The sequence below is a fragment of the Podarcis filfolensis genome (assembly GCF_964270895.1).
Source record: "Podarcis filfolensis genome assembly, chromosome: 7".
Taxonomy (NCBI): domain Eukaryota; kingdom Metazoa; phylum Chordata; class Lepidosauria; order Squamata; family Lacertidae; genus Podarcis; species Podarcis filfolensis.
Genome location: NC_139603.1, coordinates 75,943,078 through 75,962,040, shown reverse-complemented (window position 1 = coordinate 75,962,040; position 18,963 = coordinate 75,943,078). Strand labels below are relative to the sequence as shown.

The following is an 18,963-nucleotide window of genomic DNA, read 5'->3' as shown; positions in this document are numbered from 1 at the left end:
CACATCAATACTTACTAATACCAAGGACCACCACACTGGTTGTGTCCACTCTGCTCTATTTCCAAAACAGGTTTAACGTCACACACAATTCACAAACTCGTCACACCTAAACAAGGGACATCCTGTGGTTAAAAGAACAAACGCAACTAGCTTTTTAGGCCAAGCTACACTAGGCAATTGACAAACCCACAATATGTTTGTGGGCAATGTTCAGCACCTCCTTTCTCTAGAAGTCAATTGGCCCCATTATAATTGCCTCAATTTATGATGGTTATCTGTGCTAGTCATCTTCCATTTTTGCCACAAACAGCCTTGACTGATATGATCAGAGGCTCACGAGAAACCAAAAGAGGAGGCAAAAATCCTCTGTTTTTTATAGCATCACCAAGCCTTTTAAAAGTCTGAAAATTATTATTAACGTTGGTTCTTTCATTTTGGTGGCTGCTAACCAAATCCAAACCAAATATCTATATGTACATTTTACAGCAGTCCACAAACATGCTACACATTAAGTCATACTTACCCTTCAAAGTATTCTACACCACCTGCATCACACTATGCTACAAGTACATGCAAGGAGCTGTGTACCAAATGTGATCCTGCAAACTCAAGCAATAGTAGCACTTGAAACATGCACAGACAGCACAAGTATTTGCCATCACTTATCCTTCCCACACATCCTTCTGCAATAGGTAAGTCAATGCTCACAGTTACAGTTCTGCAAAAAGATGAATTAAGACAGTGAGACAATCACATGCTGAAGACCACAAGCCAGTGTGTGATCCCATTCCCAAATAATGTGCTCCATTTGCAAGAGTGAATCCAGCTGCTAGAGTCAGTAAGGTTTTTAGGAGGAGGTACATGCCACAAACTTTCTCCAGCAGTGAAAGCAAGCAGGAAATGAACAGTCAGTATCTGCTGAGCTTTCTGGAGTATATTTCTAGTTGTGTATCATGTTTGTCAATGCAACAGGTTTCACTTTGTATGCGCTGTGACAGTCTGCCCCCATGTGGCTTTATTTGGACATAGAATGAGACTGAGTGCCTTTCAATAGGGGTGGGGAATGTGTGGTCTTACAGATGTTCTCAGACCACTCTATTCCTTCCCATTAGTAATACTGCCTGGGAGAAGTAAAAAGTGACGGTTCAACAGCAACTGGAAGGCCAAAGGTTATCCCTGCACTATAATGGTCTCCCCTTGAGAAACAGAAGAGCTTCAGTGATGGACAAAGGGTTGCCAAGTTGGTCACCAACAGTCAGGCAGTTGCTATTTGCCTCAACAGTGTGGCTAGGAAGGGCGCAGCAATCTGCAAGTGGGCAGCAACAAAGGAACAGCAAGACACTTCTGCCCATCCCAAGGCATCCCTTGTTGCTTGCACATCTGTGTGACCACAACACAAGGCTAAGCTGTGAGCACTGGAGGCCATGGTTGCTTTGGCACCAACTATACTATATTTTTCGCCCCATAAGGTGCACCGCCCCATAGGACGCACCTAGTTTTTTTTGGGGGGGGGGGGAAATAAAGGGAAAAAAAATTATTTCCCCCCCAGGCGCGGGGGAAGCCTGAGCTTCCCCCGACCCCAGCCCCGAGAACAGCCCGCTATCCGCAAGCCTAGGGAGCCCGGCGGAAGTTGCGCCGGTCTCCCCAGGCTTGCGGAGAGCTGCGCGAAGCCCAGGACTGCAGGCAGCTCTGCGCAGCCCTTGGGAGCCCGGCGCGAAGTCGCGCCGGTCTCCCGAGGGTTGCACAGAGCTTCCTGAAGCCTGGAGAGGGAGAGGGGTCACTGCGCACCAACCCCTCTCACTCTCCAGGCTTCAGCGAAAGCCTGCATTCGCCCCATAGGACACACACACATTTCCCCTTCATTTTTGGAGGGGAAAAAGTGCGTCCTATAGGGCGAAAAATACGATAATATATTTGTGGGGCTGAGGCCACACAAATTCAATGGGCAAAGTTGAAGCCCTCTGTTGTGGGCACCCACAATCTTCAGTGCAAGAGCTGTGAGCACCTGTCAAGAGAGGAGCCAGGAGTTTTGCCAGAAACAAGGCTGAAAAGACCAAAGGTGTTCCAAAGTTCCAGCCGAAACACAAAGCCACGGACCATCCTTCCATTTAGGAAGATCCAGGGGCTAGCTTGAGTTTGGTGAGGCTGGTCCAGAGCCTGGGAATACTGTTCCACACTGCCCAGGAAGATGATCCAATCTGCACAACTGTGGTTCACCACAGGGGGAAGCCGCACGAAGAGCAAAACATGGTTCTTTATACAGTGGTACCTTGCAAGACGAATGCCTCGCAAGACGAAAAACGCGCAAGACGAAAGGGTTTTTCGTTTTTTGCGTTGCTTCGCAAGACGATTTTCCCTATGGGCTTGCTTTGCAAGACGAAAACGTACTGCGAGTTTGTTTCCTTTTTTCTTAAAGCCGCTTGAAGAGGTGCAGTTGCGATGGACCGTGCTTCGCAAGACGAAAAACATCGCAAGACAAAAAGACTCGCGGAACGAATTAATTTCATCTTGCGAGGCACCACTGTACAGTCTTTAATCTGCTTCCAAACTCAAAAAGGAGAGGCAATCTGGTGTGGACCCATTTAGAGATAATATATATTGCAATGCACTCTACATGGGTCTTCCCTGGAAAATGGTCTGGAAGCTGCAACACGGTTATTGGTTGCAGCCAGACAGGATCATGCCGTTCCAATCCTAAAGATACTGCATTGGCAGCTGCTAAGTCACCAAGCCCAGTTCATGGTCAGCTAGCAATCTTTTTATATGTAAACTCCACTGAACTCACCGGATTAACATTTGCATAAATATGCACAGGTCTAGATGGAAAAACCTTAAGTTTTGCTTTTTAAATAAACCAAAAACCTTTCCACGCCCCCCCGTGTGGTGCAAATAGTTAAAGATACTGTAAACTGCAAAGAGCATTGCGTTTTGAATACCGTAGAAATAGGAAAGTTAATTGCAAATAATCCAACACAGAATCATAGAATTGTACAGTTGGAGAATACCATAGGGGTTATGTAGTCCTGCAATGCAGGAATCTCAACTAAACACTAGTGAAATAATCCTGGATTAGGAGTATTTTTTTACAAAAAACAGAGAACACAGAAGCTTTAACTTCTTAAAAATTTACAGGGATTTTTTTTTAAAAAAAATCTTCCCTCCCTCCCACCTTCTATTTCACCGAACATGCACAAGAACCACAAAATCAATTCTTAAGTAAAAGCCGCGCGCTCAGTACACCCGCCAGATCGCCAGCAAATTACACCTTCGCGCCCAATCACAGCCTTGCCGCTTTAAGCCCCCTCCCACCTACCAATCAAACACGTCGAGCGCCAGGCCCCGCCCACTCCGAGCGGTTTTTGGCGCGCTTTTGGAGCAGGCCGCTTTTCCTCCGCGCGCCGTTGCTAGGAGACGTGGGAGGAGGCCGTTATTTCCGTTACGGGCCGCACCCCCGCCCCGAGGATGAGGAGCCGCGAGGAAGTAGACGCCACCCTGCACGTTGCTAAGTTGGACCCGGCGGAGCTGCTCCCCGCGGCGCAGTGCCTCAGTTTCAGCGCCCAGGCGGCGGACGCCGGGGAGTGCCGCCTCTTGCAGCTGGAGCCGGACCTTTGCGCCGAGTTGGAAGCGGGGCGGAGGTGCGCATGCGCACGCGGCGGGGGGGGGGAAGAGCGGGTAAAACGGTACTTTCTAGCACTCGGCTCTGTGGTTGGGCTTGGCTCTAGTCTACAGCGACCCCTGGCGGCCCGGAGGGTTAATAGCATTTCCTAGGGAGCTCCACGTGGAGAGCTCATCACGGTTTTTATATACAAGTCCAGAGACACCCCTTCCTTACCAGGAGCGCCCCCCCCCCCCAAATCAGGATGACTGGCTTTTCAGATTTTGGAGCAATTAATATTTACCACTTGAAAAGACCGCTTTGAAAGTGTGCCCCGCTTTAAGTGTCAGCCAGTTTTTTTAAAAAATATATTTTAAAGTGTTATTAAACTTATTTTATTATTATTATGCATTAATTTTACCCAGCCTTTTCCCCCTGGTGGGATTCAAGGCTGGACTACAGATGAAAAAAGAGAACTGCCTTACTTGCCTTTATGTCAAGGCAGGATGATCAACATTTAGAAATTGTGGGTTGCAATGCATTCGTGTTTTATCAGATTGCTATTCAATAAGTCCTGATGGTTAGTGACTTCAGTTGGATGCATCCTGTATGCAGGATTGTAAGCATTTATACTTCTGGTTACACCTTAGTAGATCGCAGAGTGATGCAGCTTTAGACTTGCATGACATATTTGTACAGTCTATGCACAACAAAGTGTACTGAAATAGCAAAGACTTGTGGCCTGCCTTATTGTCTGCACTTCTGGGTTGTTAAAAATAACAACAACACAGTGAAGCATGTGTTGAACTAGGGCCCAAATGTTGTGAATCAAATGGGGAGAATGAAGTTAGAGTTTGGCTGGTTTTTTGCTTGTTTGTTTTTAACATTGAGCAAATCAAATTCATTGTTTTTATACATAATATGCTGATATATATAGCGTTAGTAACAATTGATACCTAGCATCCTTTCATTATTTTAAAAGTTTGCTATTCAGAAATAAATGCTGCTTTAAAAACCCAAACAAACCATTGCTGCAGTAACTCTGTATTTAATTGTCTTGTTTTGTTTTGTTTTGTTTTGCAGCCTGGTGATCCGTGGAGACCGCGATGAACATGCTGTGTTGTGCAGTAAAGATAAAACCTATGACATGAAAATTGCAGATACCTCTAATACATTGCTTTTCATACCTGGCTGTGAAACTCCAGAGCAGCTTGGTTTCAACAATACAGCTTCTAATATACTTTACACTCAGGTATTTTGTGTGTGAGTGAGATAGAGAGAGACTTTTCTAAAGCCAACTGCAAATGGCTAACTATCTTTGAAAATGTAGGTTCTAACCCACTCCCATTTATATACTCTTTTAAAAAAAATCTATCACATATATATCCTTCCTTCCTTCCATGGCATTCAAAGTGGTTTATAAGGGGTGGTCCTGTCTTATGCTTAGTGAAATTCTATTATTTGGGTTAGCGGAATAAGAAGGATTGATCCAAGATAATCTAAAAAAGTTAATGGTTGAACAGGAATTAGAACATGGCTGGTACTGGTGGTTGGATGACGCAGTTTCAAATCAGGTGCCATACATAGCATTATTATTTTTTCCCATTTCTAGCTGCATGATTTACAAGTGTCTTATTTCTCTTAAAGAAAAAGTGTATGTGACAGAACACTAGCATGAATTATTTTCCTATTTGAAAGTTGCCATTCTGGTGGCAAGAAGACCATGAAGCAGATAAAGGAGTTATTCTGGCCCTGCATGTCCATAGGGCAAGTCCTATTTGTCTTTCATTGGCCACCACCCAAATGCAAAAAGAACAGGAGGGAGGCACGGAACCATAAATAATGGAAAAAGGAGAAATGTGTTCTGCAAAAGGGTCTTCCCTACAGTACCAGCTAGGCAGCAATGTTTGTGCAAGCAGCTTCAGCTGTTCTACAACATTTTGAAGTTTTAAGATTGCTCCCACAGATGGAACTTGTGTTCTGCAACACATTGAGCTTATAAATCTTATTAGTTGTTGCTTTCGGGAACACGTTTCTCCTTTTTGCATTCATTCTTCTTCTCACCACCTCAGTGGCTACCTTCCGTTGGAAATGGGAAAGGTGCCCTCTGAAGGAGCATCTAATATGCCAAACAAAGGGGCATCCTGATATTTTCATTAGAAGGTCTGATGCTGTTCAGGGGATCTCTGTCTGCGACTGACAGATTTCAGTATTAGTCATGGCAAATTCCAATTAAGGCTATTGCTATAGATTGCAGGCTTCTCCAATAATTACTGGGAACTAAGAAGATGCCGACCCAAGTTAAAGAAACTCAAGAAACTTCTGATGGAAAATCCTTATGAAGGACCAGACAGTGAAAATGAGAGAAGTTCGACTAAATCAAAGGTAAAAATGGGAGAGGACTTGATGGAAAAGCTTCTTGGGCATCAGCTTTTAAAAAATGCATAGTTTAGATTGCTCTTGTGAAAGAATAGGAATGCAGCTATTAAATGGTTGCAAGGTAATGAGTGTAACTGGTGAATATCAAGTGATTTTAAACACTGCCCTACCCTACACCAATCCTGTAAGGTAAAAGTATGTATTATTCTCTCCCTGTTGGTGGAAGTGAGCTGAGCAGGAAGGGAGAGAGAGAGAGAGACTTGGCTAAGGTCACCTAACGAGCTCACAGTAGAGATGAACTTTGAATCCTCTAATCACCTTCTCTGTTACCCAATGCTACTTCTCAAAGGTTTATGTTTCAAAACATAAAGCTAGCTCCAAGAGTACCAGAAGGTTCATCCCTTTTGGCTTCTCTATAACCAATAGATTAGTGGATATCATATTCAGGAAGATGGGAATCTACTTCTATTTAACACATAATGCAAAACAATTAAGGTGGTCAGAAAAATTATATTTTGAAGAGTTTGAATTACGTCACAAATCTTAAAAATAAGTTGATGGGGGGTTTTTTTGTTTCCTCTTTTTGACATTGTTACTTAGGTATCTGTCATTATGATAAGTGAGGCATGTGCTGAGATAGGACTTGCACGCTGCAAGGACTTGGAATTGGTGCAGTGTATGCTTGTCCAGTTTGAGAGTAATAAACATTATCTCTCTTTCCTACACCCCCTTCCCACTGTGGGATGTAGCATTATCAATGTCAATGGAGATTCAGGGTTGTATCCAAGGAAATGTAGTTCTCCCATTAGTGCGAGTACTTCTACCTCCCCCACATCCCTCCCAATATGTTCTGGAGTTCCCCCAACCTAACAAAAGAGATGGGGGTGGTCACAGGAGAGGAGAAGCAGTCCCATTGCATGCTAACAGTATAAATTCATTGGATATAACCCTTACAGACAGATAGTCATAAAGTCTAGTATGAGAATAAATATTGGCTTAATACTTTTGTGTGTCTTTTACAGTACACAACAGAAGAGTTACTAGATCAGGTCCAAGCAAGTGAGGAAGAAATAATGGATCAACTGAAGGTTCTAAAAGCATGCCAAATTGAAGGTATTTGGAGATAATCTGGAGCTCGTATTTTTAATGTGGGGGGTCTATTTGCATTGTTTTCTCCCTGTCTCTTAGAATTCCTTCTTATCTAAAGGTTTCTGAGCTTTAAAGGTTGCTTTACTTCATTCTACTGTATTGTAACATGAAAAGGAGTGGATTAAAATTACTTGCAAGGATTTTGATGGATACTTATGGGCGTATCTTATTTTGACTATGGTGACTGTAGGAAGCTCTCTTTTCCAGAAAAGTAGCACAGCATTTTCTTATTCCTACTCTAGCCGGCTTTCCTCAGTTTTTATTAAAAGCCAATTTTTGTGCTCTGTTTGTGTGGCACTCCATTTTTCAGGACAGAGGCTGTGCAGATAAGATTGGGTTCCATTTTCAGTGGCTCCCATTGAGTTCTATGAGACAAAGTAACATAGGCTGTAATCTTGAGCACCATTTGGGTGTGCATGTAGAGGAGCACACGTGTGTGAATGCGTGCATAGAAGAGAACTCTTTTTTGGACAACTATGCAAAACATTTCTGCAGTGTATGAATTGTCCCCGGTATCATAACAATGGGTACTTGGCTAGCATATGACAAGTGTCTCTTGTTTAAAAAGATGTGGAAGATCATAGTCTACTTTCCATAGAATAAGTTTTACCATTTCTGCTGGTTTTTGATTATGACCTTGCTTCTCTGCTTGGCAGGTTGTTGGCGGATTCTAGACTTTGATTATGAGATGAAATTGTTGAATCATGTGACACAATTGATATATACTGAGTCCTGGCCATTCAGCAAGGTCCCTTTAAGCATATGTCTTCAAGAACTCGGACCTTTAGAGCCCAAGTAAGTTCTTTTGTTAGCCCTTGCGTAAAAATGTAAGGTCCAGAATTTTAGTCCAGCATTTTAGTCCAGAATAGAAGGGCCCACCCTCACCCCCAGTTTTCATTCCGAAGGTGCTCTTGTTCTGTTGGTTATAACAGCTCCATCCTCTGGACCACTTCAGATACATAAAATATCAGCAGGTGCTGGAGGGGATGTTCAGTGGAACCATAGCTGTCAACTTTCAGATTTGAAAATAAGGGATCAGCAGCCTCGAAAATAAGGGATCAGCAGCCTCACCTGTCCCGGGGACAGTCTAAGGAATATCTAACAATCTGGGATAGCAGCAGGAAACAGCGCTGGAATAAGGGAATTTCCCGCAAAAAAAGGGAAGGTTGACAGCTATGAGTGGAACATCAACACATGGGATTTGCTTAACCCTATCCCCAATTATGCAGCTATGATCCCCAAACAAACAAAAAGAGTTCCCATTGGCACCATAACGAATGGAATACAGGGACAGTTTCTGGAAAACAGTAGGAGAATGGGGAAAACCCAGTTGCTATTTACAAATTTAAGTACAGGTGTTTTTTGTTTTTTTTCCCCAAACCTGAAGAAATATGAGGATCAACTGAGATGGCCAAATTCTGTAACATATGGTAATATAATTTTTGTTCATATACTAAAAGTAGACAAAACATTTGTTCCAGGGAAATGATAGAACACATTCTTGTGAGTTATGGAAAGAGATACATTGATGAAGGTAAGTTAGTTCCATGAGTGCATTTTTTTTAAAGTAATAATGTTAAAGCACCTGATTAAATAGTTGTAGGCAGGGGTTGACAAAAGTGAAGACAGTGTATCTGGTCAAATGTGAGTAGCAGCAGCATTATTGCCAAATTAGCTGTAATAGAGACAACCTGTTTGTTTATACCTATGCTGTGAAACACAGTTGCTGTTATGCAAATCTAAAATTCTTGCCTAGAAGTTTAAACCTTCTCATGCACACTGCATAGGTCATTGTATCATCCAGTTTAAATCCAGGTTTGTGCCACATGCTTTGCTTGCAGCCAAGCTTCAGTCAAGGAGAAAAGGGCATAGGGTGAGGGAGAAGGAGAGTGGCAGTGGTTGGGTCCCTAACTTCTGGAGTCTTTTTACTCTAAAACTGACAGCATACTCCCTGGTAAATATACATTGTAAGGGCACACTTACGATATATCCAAATTTGCCCAAACTGCATACTTTTAAAGTGACTGGTTTTTTTAAGAATTCAGATAAAGGATGGTATTTAATTATGTTTTACTGAGAGTGGACCCACTGAAATTAATGAACCTAATTTAGTCATGTTCCTTTATCTCAGTGGGTCTGCTGTGAGTAAAATTTAGTTGACCACCACCCATAATTTATTGTGTTCTTAATACTCATTCCTAGGCGAGACTTACTTTGAAATGAATGAAGAGAAGATATGCAGAGCAACAGCACAGATGCTCTTACAAAACTCAGTCAAATTCAGTCTTGCAGAATTCCAAGAAGTATGGCAGCAGAGCGTCCCTGAAGGAATGACGACTAGACAGGACCAGTTAAAGGTAAAATAAAGCCAGCAATTTACATCCATGGAAACGGCGTGTGTCAGGTGTAGAACTGGTGCTCTCAAGGCAGGAGAAAATGGAACTGCTCTGCAGGAGGAGACTCACTGTGTTTGAGTGGATCAGGCCAGAGTTCAAAACCCACCTTTTATGGTTTTTGTGAGGATGAGGAAAGGTGAGGGCTGGGTTCACCAACCCTGAGCTCTTCAAAGTAAGAGCAGGACAAAATGCAATGATTCTGTTTTCTATATCTTCTTATTTCAAGGGGTTGGCGCTTGTGGACAAATCCTCCAGACCAGAAACGATTTCCTTCCTAAATGTTGAAGACTTACCAGAAGATAACCAGGAAAGATTTAACAGTTTATTTGCTATTAGGGAGAAATGGACAGAAGCTGATATAGCTCCATATATACAGTAAGTAATAAAAATACTGAATGTTACAGAATCACAAACATACCTCATTTTTTGTTTCACGGGGCACAATTCACCATGAACATCTTCATATCTTTTAATGGAATGGCTTCACTTTTTGCAGCATAAACTTAAGTCTCATTGGTTTCAAAGCTGTTCGCAACCCAACTTTCTCATTTCCTTCTGCACCTTTTCCTGTTACTTTGTTCTTTGTTTCCACTGCTGTTCTTCAATCCAGAGTGTGTGGCATTTGATATGATGTACTGTAATACTAGGGATAAATCAATAATTTGTTTTGGAGTGTTTTAAAAGTAACTGAAGCAAATGGTCCTTCTGTGTGGTCTTTGAAGTTGCATGAATAGTGCTTGTATTCTCTTTTTCAGGGACTTATGTTCAGAGAAGCAAACGATTGGTACGTTGCTGACAAAATATTCTCGTTCTTCAGTGCAGAATGGACTTAAAGTTTATAATTCTAGAAGACCCATTTCATAAGAAGTAATACTGATTACTGACTGAAGAGAACATACAGATTGGTGGCTCAAATTTGGAATGGGGTTGTTGGGATTTTTGCAGCAATGGTTAAAATCCTAGGGATTTTCTGTTAATCATTTAACAATGTTGAAATGCATTGGAATTATTTTATAGATAAAACTGAACTGTTTTGAAAAGCTAAAAATGCAGTGTACAAATACTTTCTTTAAACGTTCTGCAACTGTCTCTAGTTATTATTAAAACCTTATTCATAAAGCTGTGTTGGAATCTCAGAGGTAAAAATCTCTTGGACTGATGTATATTAAAGCTGATGGTAGTATCATATTGTAATATGTAGAGGGGCCAGTAACAAAACCAACTGAAAGAAGGAAATTGAGATATGTGTACATGTGGGGTGTTTATATATTTCTTGCCCATGGTACCGCAACCCATCTCAGTCACAGAAGGCATATTAAAATCAAATTTTAAAACCTGCTTGTGATACAGGTCTGGGGTGGGATGGGAAACAGGTCACCATGCTATCTCTTTGGACTTGGCCAATGATATCTAAACAGATCTTGCCCTATTTGTAGACTCCTTGCTGTGGATGAAAGACATTGGATGTGAGTCACAGCTAAAATGCTCCTGTGTAGCAGCACGTCACTCATGCCCTGTCACATTTTAAATACACTTTGCACTGTGGCAGCATGCTACAGGTAATGTTGACTCGCATTTGAACACGACAGGGTGTTGATATGCTTACATGGGTAACTTTACCCATGCCTCAATACGTGGGTTACAATGATAGCAGTATGACAATTACAGGTTCAGGTGCAACTTGTTACTGTTTCAGGGAGCAATGATGGGAGAGGGCTATTTCCTTCATTCCCTTATGGGAATGATCAGCCTCTGTGGGAAACAGGATGCTGAATTTGATGGGCCTTTAGTTTGACCCTTCACGCGAAGCAGGCAGGCAGATTGAGTGGAAGAGACCAATAGTGGGGTCCAACGTTCAAGCAGGCGGTTTCTGCATGTGCTGCAGAGGGAAATGAAGAGCAGATGGGGCTCATCAACCGGGAAAGGGAGGCCATCTAGGAGAAGGAAAACTCTGATCCTAAACCACTGGGAGAAGAAAAGGCTCAGGAGTAAACCCTACACACATCCAGTGTGGAGTCCCTTAGATGGCTGGATGGTGCTTTGTACGCCTCCTTCCAGCAACTGCTGCAGCCAAGCAGATGCCAAAACAGTATTGCTGCGTTTTCCTTTGGGATCACATCAGTGAGGCCGAGGGGGGGTGTCTTGTAGTCGGGGCAGCCTAGGACCTCCAGACACACTGCCCAGGCTTGCACCCCGGGAAGGTCACTGGTGCTGGTAATGCAGTGGTTTGACTTCATCCCCAGAGGCGCACTCAATTGTCTCTCCAGAGGATGCCAACAGCAACAGTCTGATCCAGCAGGACTCTTGGCATTTGCATGGATGGTTTATTGTTATGAACTGTCAATGGGAAGATTTCCTCTATGAAAAGGAAAGAGGCACAGTCTGCTCAGAAGCACATCTGCAAATCAGATCAAAGAATGCTTCTCTAGGAGGCGCTAGGCGTGCTGCTTGCTATATTTTATTGTGTTTCCAAATACAAACAAAAATATTAATTTTATTTCCAAAGGGGACACAGCCTGAGGTGCAAAACGAAGAAGCTTATGCCAGAAAGTTACAAAACCTAGGCATGCTCCTTCTAACTTAAGGGAGAGCCACTAAAAAAAGCTCTGAAAATGAGAATTATTTCCCAACTGGCTCCTCCGCCCTTGCTTAGGGCAGCCTGAGAGAGGAATCACTGCGCCTGCGCGCGAGCGCGAAACTCTTCCCTCAAACCACCTTCAAGCTTCCCAACGGGCGCGAGCTACTTTCCCAAAGCAAATCCAGGTCGCCGTGGTAACGGCTCCACCAATAGGCGGCTTCGTTTCGCTCCGCATGCGTATTCTTCGCCTTCGTGCGTACGCGTGAGACGCGGCCTCTTGATTGGCGCGCTGACGAATCCGAAATGGCAGCGCGAGGGGAGAGGTGGGGTTTAACAAACCTACTGCGTCGTCGACCTTCCCGCCCACTTTGACGTGAGGTCAAAGGTTGCGAGCAAAATGGCGGCCTCCTCGCCAGAAGTGAGCCGCTGATTGTGTACTTGGAAGCGGGCCTAAGGGGAGCCGCCGGCCGTGGAGAGAGACGCCTCGTCTCCTGGGAGCCGCTGTGCGGCCAGACTTCGCTCTCAGGCCTCGGCGGGGCCCTTCTAAGAGGAGGCCCCCGAGGTGCAGCCGCTGCCTCCCTCGGACGTCGTTGTTCCTCACAGGACACCCACCGCCTCACTAAAGCAACTCGCTTTTCATGAGGACTAGCGACGGTCCTCTCAACGAGGCAGCCGCGCCCGCTGAAGAATCGCCCCTCGGGAGTCGAAGTTGCGGCAGTCGCCTCAGAACAAGCTCTCCCTCCTCGCCCCAAATTCCTAGCCCTCATGCCCACCCCATTTCTAGCAACACATCCCCGCCGTGAAACGGGAATCCTCCTGGGAGACCCACAGGAAAAGCGCCCCCTTCCTAGACACGCTCCAAAAGGAAGCCGGCTCCATGCTGGCTAGATATCTCTAGACCTGACCAGAAGTCCTGACAGCTGCCAACGCACCTGCTTAAACCAGATGCGACCTCTCAGATCAGGAGTCCCCTTGTTGGCATCGCCTTTGTAGAGAAAGGCTGTACCCAGCCCTGGCTCGAGGAAGGGTAACTACATACCCATAGGATAGTTTGGGGGCAGCTCAGCAGCAGCTTCGCCCACTCCTAGGTCCAGATGCTGCCCCTGCAAATCGGGAAGGTTGCATACTTCATTATGTCAGGATTCTTTCTCCCAGATAGAAACCTAGTCAGTAATCAGTTTTTGTTCTAAAAGTGCGTCTATCAAGTTAGCCAGGAATCACTGACAACTGCTGTCGCTTCTTTAGTAAATAGATTACAAGACAAGAGATCTCTCTTTTTTAAAAAAGTTGTAAATAGCTAAATGGCTACACAAAAAAGATGTATCTAGTTTGCTTTGGTAGGTCTTTAGAGGATTTAGAAGTCGTCATCTTTTAACCTGGGGTAGGAGAAGTTCTCATTCTAGGAAGCATCCCCTTATCTTACTAAATGTCAGTAAGTTGCACAACAGATACTAAGTTTGATACATATATAATTCTCCCTAATTTAAGAGGTCAGTAGGTTAGGTCTCCCGAAATCTGAAGTATTCACACTCCGAAAATGCTTTATGGGCAATGTTGCCTCTTTGGACATTTCTTTGGACTATTCTAAAATTTTCTGGTGAAAGATCTTTAATGGGAAGAAATCAGCCAAGAAAAGAAGAATTAAAGTTACCCTTGAAAAGACTGCTAATGAGGCTTGTGATGTGTATTTGATTTTCATCAAGGTTCAGTACTACTATTTATGATGAACAGGAAGAAAGGAGACAAGGGGTTTGAGAGCCCAAGACCTTATAAATTATAAGTATCTGCTACTGTTTCTTTTCTTATGAACGTAGGTTGATGTTTTTAAACTGAAGCAATAGGCCTTTGGAGTCCAGAAAGCTGCAGGTTGTTTAAAAAAACCTACATTGTGGTGAGGAAACGAGAGAAATTGAAGTTGCATTTTAACAACTAGTTTGGTAATATAAATCAATTCCATTAAAATGTGGGAAACTGCATTTTTGGTTTTTCCCTGATACATGTAATTATGTACAGTGCACTCCTAACTATTTCAACTTGAAAGTACGGTAAGTCTTGTTGAATTCAGTGAGGCCTACTTTCAGATACATAGAATTAGACTTGTGACCTTAGTTCCTTAGGCATCAAAATTTGCTTGGAACATGAAAGTACCATGAATGATCCACAAGCAAGTTGAACTGAAATATTTTTATGTAATAATAATAACAACAACAATGAAATACGTCTTCCATCGGCCTGGGTTGCCTCAGCCACTGTCAATTATTCCTATTGGTTTGAGGCTATTTAAGAATATATTTTCTTATCTCAGCGTAACGTCTCATGTTATGCTATTGCATTGACTTCAGAATACTGTACTTTTGATACAGAAAATACTGGGAATTATCTACATTTGTTTCTGGTGATGGCTAATTGTGATGTGAAGTGCCAAACAATCTGAGAACTATAGAGGAAAAAGGGTGCTAAAACTAATGCATGATTGTAGTTGGCTGCTTTGGGTTGGAATTGCTGGGGTGGATGTGTTTTAACTAGAATCCCACCCAGGAGAGAAGCTTCAGTTGTACATGTCTAGCTGCTTGAGTATATAATGGAATATTAGAAAATTTACTGATATTTTTGAACCCACAACTGATATTATAAATTGTTTTCTATTAATGCAGATAATATTTTCTCAGTATATAGAAGGAATCTTCTCTATTTGTTGCAGTGTTAAATGTGGTGCATACTCACACATACAATATAGGCGTTGTTTACTTGATATCAGCTTGATACTTGGCCACTTATGGAGGGTGCAATAATTCTTTATGATGAAGTGCCCAGGATGGCTTGTGTCTAAAATCTGTTATGTGACACATGAGTGCAGGCAGACAGATGGTCTGATAACTTATTTTCTAGTTCTCTGCAAGGTTATACACATCAAGATCTTTATTTTGAATTTTTTCTTCCTTTCCCCAGCACAACCCACCAGGTGGTCTGTATCAACAACATAAATTTCCAGAGAAAATCTGTTGTTGTAAGTATACAGTGGTACCTCGGGTTACAGACGCTTCAGGTTACAGATGCTTCAGGTTACAGACTCCGCTAACCCCGAAATAGTACCTCAGGTTAAGAACTTTGCTTCAGGATAAGAGCAGAAATTGTGTGGCGGGGGCACAGCGGGAGGCCCCATTAGCTAAAGTGGTACCTCAGGTTAAGAACAGTTTCAGGTTAAGAATGGACCTCCAAAACGAATTAAGTTCTTAACCCAAGGTACCACTGTATTGAGGGGAAGGGACTATAGAGCTCGAAGGAAGAATATATGTTTTGTGTACAGGAGGTCCCAGGCACAGTCCCTGGAATCTCCAACAAAAAGAACCAGGTACCAGGTGATGGGAAATACTTTCTGCCCAAGACCCTAGAAAGCCACTGCTAGTTGGACCAGGCAGTCCTGAACTAGTTGGACAAATAGCGTGACCTGGTATAAGCCAGCTTCCCATGTTCCTGTTTAATTAAGAAAGTGAAAGTCTACGTCTTAAGCCTCTAATCTTCTGGTTATTAAGGGATTCACTTTTATAGTTGGTTAATTGTGTTTTCTTCATGCTATGTATGCCATGCATCCCAGTTTGTGACAACAAACAACCTCACATTTCTGCTGTAATATTTACAAAATACCAGTGGTCAGAGAGGTTATTCTAGAGGAGTTTTATCCTTTTCTTTAGCTGCCTAGCCCATCCTTTTGTTCTTTACCATCAAGCTGGCCTTCAACTGCCACTGACTATTTTACAGCTTGCTTGCAGAAGTGCTCCAAAGTTTCATGCTACCTCAATTGACTTTAGTGAGAGTTTATCCTGAACTGAAACCTGTTAAAATGATTGCAATCACAACAGCAGGGAATTGTTTATGGAGCCAAAAAAGCCACACCTAAGAAGTGTGAAGGATCAGCTTCACTGCCAAGACCTCAGGGATAGATTAGGCATAAACCATTCAAATATTAAAGCCAGATGAACTTTGCATTTTCCCATTGGTTATTTATTTGCTTAAGATGGGCCCAGGTTAATAAACAGCAAAATTTATTTCTGAAAATAAAATCTTCAAAACACATCATAAAAAGAAAATAATAAAATTCACTTAACATGCAATGCCCTCTTAAAAGAGAAAATATTGTGGTCTTTTCCAAAAGCTGCCACAGGGAGGCTCAGGTATGTTTCTGTTGGAAGGGAATTCCACAACTCCAAAACCATTATGGAGAAAAACTTGTTCCACTTTCTGGTATAATTGATATTGAGATGGCTGGTTTTTGACAGGATTTTTGTGTTTGATCTTAATAGCCAGATTGGCTCTTAACAGGAAAAGTATTTCCTGAGATATGCAACATTAAAGCCATTGCATAATTCTTTATTTGGGGGGGGCAGGGTGATGATCCCACTTCATCTACAAATTGTAGATATGGTAGTTTATAAATAGTGTTAAAAGTCAGTGCCATCACACTGAAAAGCTAAAAGGCACAGGATGCAGTTTTACTCAAGTTTTATATGTTGATACTGTTCCACACCTTTTTATATAGGCCTACTTTTATTGATATTTACATAAAAAATGTGGAACGATATCAACATATAAGTACTGTTCCACACTTGACAGGGTAGGTTGCTGTGTGCTGAAAGCCGTTTATGAGCAGTCCCGAAGAGCACATTGCAGTAGTCAAGCCCGATGTTTACAAATAGAGGGAAGAAAATTCCTGTCTCCCGAAATGAGTTATCGAGCAAATAAAACAGGTGAACTGCAACTCCCATCATCCTTGGCCACCTGCCATGGTTGCTGGGGCTGAAGGAGGGGTGTAGTTCAGTGACATTTGGTGGGCAAAAGGTTCTCCACACCTGCCCTAATCCATTATTCTAAGGACCTGGTGCCCGTTGTCCCCATTTTCATTGGCCACATTTTCTTACAGTGCTGTATGCCCATGACAACATTTCTGGTTTAGCAAGGAAACAGGAGTAAAAAAAAAGATGCAGGAACCATGGCACAGGGAGAATTGATACGGTGTGATAGATTTCACTGGAACTGGATCAAGGAGACGTGGTTTCAGTTCCTTGCTCAGTTATGAAACTCGCTCGGTGATGTTGGGCCAGGCACCTAACTCACAGGGTAGTTGTGAGGAAAAGTGGGACACTCTCATAAATGGTGCTGTGAGCTTGGAGTTAAGTGTGCACAAATAGGAAGGGGAGAACCAGAGACCAAAAGGTCTGGTTGTGTCTCAGGACAAGCAGCATTTTCAAGTCTTGTCCCAAGTCATAAGGTGTGCTCCATTAATTTACAGTGGCTGTTTGAAAGCACTAATGTATTTCTGTTAGCCATGGCAGTATCACAAGTTATGTGACCCAAGGCAGTATCACAAGTTTTGAAAAGTGTAGGAATGTGCCCCCTAGTTTCTGTGAAGGAGAGTTCTCCTGTGAAGGAGAATCATGGCACCTCATGCTGGATGTAGGGTGGCCAAAAAACAAACACACAAACAGGGCTCCTGTATCTTTAATATAGGGATGGGGTGCTGGTGACTTCAGATATTGGGCTGTAGCTTCCATCTTCCCTGAGCATTGGCTATGCTAGCTGGGACTTACGGGGGCTAGAGTCCAAGAACATCTTGGAAGACTACAGGCTTTCCACCTCTGCTTTAATAGTTGCAACAATCAAAAGCTGCACCTGGTGAAATTCCTCCTGCACAGCTGCTAAAGATATAAGAGCCCTGTCCTCATTTGCATCTGGTCAGCCTAGCTGTACCTAGGACTTTCTTCATTGATTGAAGGGAACGTTGCACTCCTCTTGTTACTTTCTCACTTCTGACACTGAGTGTGTCCTTAACAAGCAGTATGAGAAGCAACCTGGTGAGAGCTGGTGCGCTTTTTAAACCTTTCAGTTGATGCAAAAGGAAACTCATTTTGAAGCTATAATAGTATTTATAAAGCTAAATTGCTTTGGAGTGTAAACTTCTGCAGTTTAAGAAGAAAATACATGTTGTGTCCCTGATGTTGTTCTTTTAAATCTGTGCAGGGTTATGTGGAGCTGACAATATTTCCCACAGTTGCGAATCTGAATAGAATCAAGCTGAACAGTAAACAATGTAGGATATACAGAGTGAGAGTCAACGATCTGGAAGCAGCTTTTATTTATAATGACCCCACGCTGGAGGTTTGTCACCATGAGTCGAAACAGTAAGTAAATAGTTCATAGTTGCTACCGTCTCTGGAATAGTGATCAATATCTTTTTTTGATAGGGTATGAAGTGGGCTTTGAGTCATGAGTGTTCTTGAAGAACAAGATTGATCAACACATTTAATAGGTGTCAAAAGTGAAGTAATGATGGGAAGTCTTAGTATTTCACAAATCTGAAGTTTTTGAGATAATATAGAACATATGAAGAGTCTGGGATCAAGCCAAAAATCCATCTAGTCTAGCATCCTGTTCTCACAGCGGCCTGCATTGCTTACTTTCAGACAATGCACAGGCAAAAGAAAATGCTGCGCTTGACATCTTGATAATGCTGATTATCAACGATTGGGCAGCCTTACCCAGCTGTCAAAGGGGCCCGTGGTTTGGAGGACGTTTGAATTCAACCTAGTGGCTAGATCCTACTGTCTCATGGGCTGATCCTAACCATACTGACCCAAAATGATATGACATGGATTTCAATGGAATGGTTCCAAAGAAGCATGTTTCAGATTGCAGCCTCACTCTGAAATATGATAACTAGGGCTTTTTTTCAGGCAGAACTCATTGGAACTCAGTTCTGGCACCTCTCAACTGTGCGCCATTGTCATTCTGAGAGAATGAAGGAGGTGTTCATAATGAGTTCCAGCACCTCATTTTCCAGAAAAATAGCACTGATGAGAACAATAGCATTG

The 18,963-nt window shown here is 42.8% G+C and overlaps 2 protein-coding genes across 2 annotated transcripts in view; both read left to right on the top strand.

Moving 5' to 3' along the window:
- The first annotated feature begins 3,355 nt into the window (after positions 1-3,355).
- On the top strand, positions 3,356-10,857 carry DSCC1 (DNA replication and sister chromatid cohesion 1). Its single transcript, XM_083622194.1, has 9 exons — positions 3,356-3,635; positions 4,679-4,847; positions 5,846-5,980; positions 6,997-7,087; positions 7,780-7,918; positions 8,605-8,657; positions 9,326-9,480; positions 9,746-9,894; positions 10,275-10,857. Exons 1-9 carry the CDS (start codon positions 3,463-3,465, stop codon positions 10,381-10,383), a joined length of 1,173 nt encoding a protein of 390 aa, XP_083478320.1. The 5' UTR covers positions 3,356-3,462; the 3' UTR covers positions 10,384-10,857.
- A 1,606-nt stretch (positions 10,858-12,463) lies between these two features.
- The window catches only part of TAF2 (TATA-box binding protein associated factor 2), a 57,831-nt gene continuing 51,331 nt past the window's right edge, over positions 12,464-18,963 (top strand). The window contains exons 1-3 of the mRNA XM_083621869.1: positions 12,464-13,874; positions 15,051-15,104; positions 18,113-18,273. Coding sequence (XP_083477995.1) covers positions 13,818-13,874; positions 15,051-15,104; positions 18,113-18,273 — 272 coding nt within the window. The 5' untranslated portion in view covers positions 12,464-13,817. The remainder of the gene's footprint in view (positions 13,875-15,050; positions 15,105-18,112; positions 18,274-18,963) is intronic.